This window comes from Cynoglossus semilaevis, chromosome 5 (assembly GCF_000523025.1).
Source record: "Cynoglossus semilaevis isolate Cse_v1.0 chromosome 5, Cse_v1.0, whole genome shotgun sequence".
Classification (NCBI taxonomy): domain Eukaryota; kingdom Metazoa; phylum Chordata; class Actinopteri; order Pleuronectiformes; family Cynoglossidae; genus Cynoglossus; species Cynoglossus semilaevis.
In genome coordinates, this window is record NC_024311.1 from 16,246,902 (window position 1) to 16,253,512 (window position 6,611).

The window sequence follows — 6,611 nt, forward strand, 5'->3', positions numbered from 1 at the left end:
AAGAAAACCCAAACTGTCCAGAGTTTTTCGTCAACGTGCAGCCATATTGTCTAAAACAGTAAAAAAAACTGACAGAAGTCATAATGTGTGCATAGCAAACATAAACCGTGTGAAACTGGAAGTGAATGACAGACAGTGCTGTCCAATCAGTGCCTGGCTGCAGGCGACATCTGAAAACGTCCAGTTTTAAATTCTAATATTGCACAGGTCCGATCTGAAAACCCCACGGTTCTGGACAGGATCTGTGGTCTCAACATGAGGTGCCAAGACTGTGACATCTGGACTCTGACATTTTTCAAAAACACCCACCTACGTTTAAACCGAGCCACTGCTGCTACTATAGGTCGAGCTCCATTTGCTCTGGATCAAATTTGTCCTGATGATGGACACTCACATCCTCATCAGCTCCTGCTCTGCCCTCTGCTGGTGGTCTTCATGTAGTAACCTGAATGTTACTTTCTCAGACCTGACCAAACTCCACCAGAGCCACGAGATGCTGCAGCGTCAGGGCCAAACTCCATCATCCAATAAGAGGTGGAGTGGCCCTTTAACTGTCTCACCATTTACATTCTATAACAATAAGAACTGTGTCTGGAGACGACCCAACAGTTGAGCCACCACTGTTTCTTACAGGTTAGTACAAAATGTATGAGCTCCAATCAGATCAATGATAAAAATCTAAAAGAAAAAATATCTTAAAATCTTTCCCATGATCCTCTATGTTCATCAGCAGATCCAAACTGCTCCTGTGTTTAATACTTTCCCACTGTGTTCTCCTCAGCACCTCCTCCCAATTGTGTGATTCGTTAGGAGATAAAAGATAAACAACAACAAACACAACAACAAATGCATAGACACAAATCCACTCTTCCCAACAGGATTTTTTTCCCCTTCTCACTTTCTTTTCCTTACACTCTTTAACTATTTCTACCAATACACAACTGATGGCGCCTCCTGCTGTCCTGAAAGACTAGGCCTGCAGTAACCGTGACTGTCACAACCTGTCCTAACCACAGGCACGTTCTGCTCACATACACAAACTTCTCCTCCAGTGCAAAATCAACTTTTAAAGTATCCCGGTAAAATGTCCCGTCTCTCCCACAGTGGCTTTGTCGTCCCATGAGGACGCTCTCCTTCTGTTTCAAAACACCAACACGACTAGGACGACAACACGTACTCGTGCAGATGGATCGACGCTGTACAACATTTACAAATAACACACAAACTTTCCGTTTTCCCCTCTTCGGTCCCTGAGATCACCTCACACTTACACATGGTATTCTCCTGCGCACAAACACGGCCAACGCAAATTAAATACACACACAACAATAAAAACGAAAACAAATGCCAACCGAGCAGTGGTGAAGGCACATTTTGGGAGAATCCATGTTCAAGAGAAGAGGACGAGTGTCAGTCTGGGGCTGACGGTCTCAGGGGGAGACAACAGAACCAAGAGTGGAAACTGGTTACAGGTATAAATGTGGTAGAGGACCACGCTGAGGTTTGCCTTATTTCTAAAGTGTATCCAGTTTCTATCTTGGTGTCAGAAAAACACCAGACAGATCACACTGCCCTGTCTGTAGTGCAGTGTCCGACCCAGTCCGTTTCCATGCAGCCTGTTCACTGACGGCCATTCGTTCCCCATCTTCGTGCGTCACAGTCCATCTGTGAACCTTCTGTAACCTGTGCACAGTCTTTCATCAGTTCACTTCCCTCGTCTGTAAGCTGTGAATGCTCTAAGTGCAGTTTCCTACTGGAGGAAGTTGGCAGTAAGTCGGTTATGCTGCGTTTTCCTGTTGCATGGCTCGGACGAGGAGGAATAGAAGGAAAAGGAAGAGGAGAAGGTGGAGGAGGGGGAGGAGGAGAATGGGAGGAGTTCACATCTCCTTCACCCTGCTCCTGGTTTCTGAATCTCAACTGGTCCAGGATTTGCGGTTCTCTCCTCTTCGTGAAACACTGCTGTCCCCTCGCAGGACAGAGACGTGAGCTGGAGCGGCCAAGTCGCTCGCATTGCGACCGGTCTTGTTTCTACAGGACAGGCGATCTGGCCGAACTAGCACCCCGAAACCAGGTTTACAATGAAAATATCGATGGCCTCCGACTGAGCCGTCGTTCTTACCTGAGAAGGAAAAGCAGGTGGACATCGTTATGGATGGTCATGTGTTCGTTCATTTGATCGTCCTGAATTTGTCTGTGACCACTAATATTAGACAGAACATCAGTGACAAATACACACTAATACATATCTATCACCATCATGTTACCAACAGCTGGGCTACCAGAAAAACAGGTTCCACAGGGAAGTAATAATAAAGAGTAAATAATAAACTAAATATACGACTTACATTTATGATTCGTCTTATAAATACATCATCTAGAGACGTAAGGCTTTTATTTACTGCTGTCCACATGTAATCAGATTTCTCCTGGCCCGCATTAACAGTAGGTTTAAACTTTGGTTTGTGTTCTTACCTACAGGAGTATCCAGCTCCACCCCTACCCACAATCCCTCAGCAAACTGCGTCTGTCCCACAAAGCGCACCGTTCCTGCTTTATTGCTTCCCACTGTGACGTACGCCCCATCTTTCAGCCAGTCGGGCAGAACCTCATTGGGACTTCGCTCTTCTTCATCCAGCAGGATTTCTAATCGTTCAAAGCCCTCGCCTCCTGCTCCTCCTCCTCCTCCCCCTGAATTTATTAGTCTTTGTTTAGAGAAGGAGTTTTCTGCTACAATACTGTTGTGGTTGGCAGGGCTGGCTGCAGGGGGTGGAGGTACAGCAGCCGTCCTGGCAACAGACTGAGAAGAAGAGGTGAGAACATCGTTCCTGTCAGTGCTCTGCTGCTGGAGGTTTGAGGATATCGTGGTTTCAGCAGCCAGGAGGGAGGAAGACGAGGAGGAAGGTTGGAGAACGTCAGACAGGGTGGCTGTAGAGACACTAGTGGAGAAGTAGCCGCTTGAAGACTGGCTGAGGGGGCTGAGAGGGGTGGTGTCATGCGGGTCATGCACAGGAAGAGGAGGGACCTCTGGGAACTCTGCCTGCCCGTCTTTGGTCGGGGGCTGCAGAGAAGCAGCGCACGAGAAACCCACAGTAGCCGCAGGAGCAGAGGAGCAGCAGAGAACATGCAGACAAACCAAAACAAAAACAACAATCAGGAAAATAAAAAATCGATTTAAACTCAGAACCTTTACAAACGATGGGAAAAGACAAATAAAGTCTTTATTTGCTCTATAGTCTGTCAGACATTTGACTTGTGGATTTAATTTTAAGTCAGTATTTGATGTGTGTCTGATCTGATGTGATAAAAATCGATTTTAAAATTTTTAATTTTTTTTTTGGAGACAGAAGTTCAACCTGCAGTACTCGCAAAGTCACACAACGTGTTATACTTACTGTAATTAGCCTGTCTGAGTGCAATTTAAAATTAGAACTATTATTTTTGTCTAAAGTCTCATTGATGCTGAACATTAAGCATGAATACTGATGATTTATGCAGTACGGAGCAAGAATTAGGTTTTAAACTCTTTACTTCTTGGTCCAAACCAAATGTATTTGTATTATAATTATTAGACTGATAATAAATTAATTATATGCATTTTTAAATAGGAGGATTACAAAAAACAAAAAAACTACAATTTTAAATAGAGGGATTACAAAAAAAACCAAAAAAAAAAAAAGAAAAACCAGCAGTCCATGTGTAAAGGGAGGGGAGGGTGGAAACAGTCTCACCATGTCCGGGAGGGAGGGTGGAAACAGTCTCACCATGTCCGTCTTGACTCTGTTGTCGTCCCCAGCTGATGATGTCATGATGCGAGGCACGTGCTGCAACAAAGTCAGGACAGACAACGACATCCATGTAAATGAGCAGTGTTTTAGGGTCAAAACAACGAGCGGTGCAGAAACTTTGACCCACAGTACGTTTCCACTCAGGTCTATTGGATGACACTGTTATAGTGACAGTGAGTTCCTCTGCTGCAGCCTCACTGACCTGCTGGCTGTGTGGAGATGGCCTCAGCTCCTTCTTATCATCCCGTGCTGGAAACAGAGACTTGAGCAGTTTGGGCATCTGAGGGACCAGCGCTTTAACTGAAAAATAAGAGGCAGCAAGTCCTAAACGACCTGGGGGAGGGGGAAGGTAAGTGAGAGAAAGGGAGAGAGAGAGAGAGAGAGAGGGAGAGAGAGAAAAAGGAAAAGAGGAAAAGAAGAAAGTAGAAGGGAATACAGAGCAAGGAATAGGAAAAAAGGTGGTGTGGGAGGCAGAGGAGGAGGTATGAAAGATTAAGACAGGAAGTTGAAAGCGAGTCCAGGAAATGGCAACAATCCCAAACACAGCGACAGACTCAAATCAGCAGGTGAAGACGGTTAATTAATTACACATTACAATGGAAAACGACTACAGCGCTGAGAAACAGAAATCAATCAAACACCAATTAACTCTGTTCATTTTCAAAACAGAATTAATTAACAGCGTAAATAATAGTAAAACAATGCACAAATCACTAGAAAGAAATAAAAACAGATTAATGAGATGAAATGGATAAGAGAGAGAGAGAGAGAGAGCAAAAACAGCTATTTGGACAGTGACAGAAGAAAACACCAAATTCACTGAACCAGCGATGGCACACGTGTAGAAGCACAGAGTAAGAATGTGAACAATGAAAGTGTATGTGCAGATATATGTGGTGCTTCATAAACATCAGACAGAAGAAGAAGCCAAACGACCAGCAGCTGCATGATTTGATGGTAAATGTGATTGATTTAAATGCAAGAAAAGGTAAGAAAGGGAGATGATGGAGTGATGGGAGAAAGAAAGGTGTACAGGGAGACATAAAGAGGGTAGAGGAGAGAAAGAAAAAAGAAAAAAAGGAAAGGGCTTTACCTTGTTCTTGCTCCTGACTCTGTGGGGGAGGCACATTGAGGGGGAGGGTAGAAGAGGACAGTGAGGAGCAGTAGGTGGACGGGGAGGAGGCCGGACGAGGAAGGGTGCGGGGAAACTGAGGCTGGAAGATGTCCTGCTGACTCTCCCATCGACTCTGAGACGGACAAGGACACAGAGAGTCAAAACGGGCGGAAGGAAAAATAATTAAAGAAGCATTTGGGCTAAAGAGTGTTTTTTACATGATTTTTTTTTACTTGTTAAATAAATAAGTTACCTTGTCCTCCAGCAGGCAGGTGGTGGACAAATCTTGTCTGCTACCAGAAAGCTGAAGCACAGACAGAGACATTTGATTCAATTGAATTGAGTACATTACACAAAGTATCTCAAAATAAAGATTGTGTGTGTGTGTGTAAAGAAAGGAAGAGTAAAGCAAAGACAGAGATCAAAAGAAAAAGAGACATTGAGAGATAAGGCGTTATTTTTACCACACAATAATCATTTGTGTTTTACCCTGTTGACGGAGGGCGAGCTGAGGCTGCGTCTGTTGCTCCGTCCTCTGCCAGCTAGCTGCTCCTTCACTGCTACTTCCTAAAATACAAAAACACAATTTACATCCATATTATTTAATCTGTATCATTTCACACAAACTTTTGTTTTCCCGTTTTCTCCATCTACCTGTCTTAATCTGTCCAAAGTCAGGATGTTCTCCAGACTCATGACACTTCGGAGGTATTTCTCGATGGCCGCCTCTTCGTCAGCTGATTGGCTGTTGGGCGCGTTGGCAGCGAGTCGAGCCAACATCTCCCTGTCCTCTGATCCAGGTGCATCCTAGCAGGAACACAGCATTACAACGACTGAAGTAGAGAAACCTGTGATGCAGCACAAACAGGACACTTTTTCATGACGCCCTTACCCCGGGGATGTTGGAGACCACCTCGAATGTGACGCCGCAGCCTGGTATGGTGCTGCGGGTGGACATCCTTCTGAGAAAGTTTTGGGCGAACCCTGGGCGACCAGGGTTGACGTTCACACAGATTCTCTTCCTCAGAACCAGCTGCATGTCGGCGGGGTGGCTGAGCTGAACCACCACTCTGATCGTCAGGTAAACACGCTGCTCAGGCCACGACCCTCCACGGCTGAGCTGAGGACACTCGTGGACAGTAGAGTCCCAGGATGCCTCTGCTTTCACCTGTGCGGTTGAGAATCATAGTCGGTTATTGAAACGGTTGAAAACAGTGTGGATTTGGAAACTAGATCCACATTTGCTATGATACTGCCGTCACCTCTCCATCGTAGTGTTTGACAATTTGCAGGTCGAAGAAGTCGTCCTCATCTTCTCCGTTGAGAGTGGCGTCCCATCCTCCGGCCTCAGGAACCTCAAACTGGTCCTGAGAGCTGAGGTCATCAGCTGGACCAACAACGACAATATTAATATACTCACTGAGTTGAACAGTCAAAGTTAAACGCAAACAATGACAATGTAATAATTTGTATTTTACTGCACAAGGTGCAATACAATGACCTACGTTTGAGGTTTAGGAAGAGGACGGGAATATGAGTCTCCATGCCTGGCAGAGGAACCCTGTAAAACACGTACACATGGCTTTATGTTTGAAGGTTTGTTTCCTTGCACGGGAGCAACTACAATGACAGGAAAGCATTTTTTTTTTCCATAATAAATTATGCGACATAATGCTTGCAGCCACATTTCCTACCATTCAGCAGGTGCTCCA

At 45.0% G+C, this 6,611-nt stretch overlaps 1 protein-coding gene across 7 annotated transcripts in view; it reads right to left on the minus strand.

Annotated features, from left to right (window-relative positions):
* Positions 1-898: 898 nt before the first annotated feature.
* Positions 899-6,611, minus strand: part of kif13ba (kinesin family member 13Ba) — a 33,805-nt gene continuing 28,092 nt past the window's right edge. For 5 of the 7 annotated variants that reach the window (XM_025055703.1, XM_025055701.1, XM_008310795.3 and 2 more), the window contains exons 30-40: positions 6,405-6,460; positions 6,162-6,286; positions 5,792-6,067; positions 5,554-5,706; positions 5,389-5,466; positions 5,153-5,203; positions 4,879-5,032; positions 3,988-4,118; positions 3,762-3,821; positions 2,473-3,058; positions 899-2,119 (exon numbers count right to left, since the gene is read on the minus strand). In XM_025055703.1, the coding sequence (XP_024911471.1) occupies positions 1,914-2,119; positions 2,473-3,058; positions 3,762-3,821; positions 3,988-4,118; positions 4,879-5,032; positions 5,153-5,203; positions 5,389-5,466; positions 5,554-5,706; positions 5,792-6,067; positions 6,162-6,286; positions 6,405-6,460 (1,876 nt within the window). In that variant the 3' untranslated portion in view covers positions 899-1,913. Of the gene's footprint in view, positions 2,120-2,472; positions 3,059-3,761; positions 3,822-3,987; positions 4,119-4,165; positions 4,499-4,878; positions 5,033-5,152; positions 5,204-5,388; positions 5,467-5,553; positions 5,707-5,791; positions 6,068-6,161; positions 6,287-6,404; positions 6,461-6,611 lie in introns of those variants that run through there. The other 2 variants (XM_025055704.1, XM_025055705.1) reach the window with 2 other exon arrangements.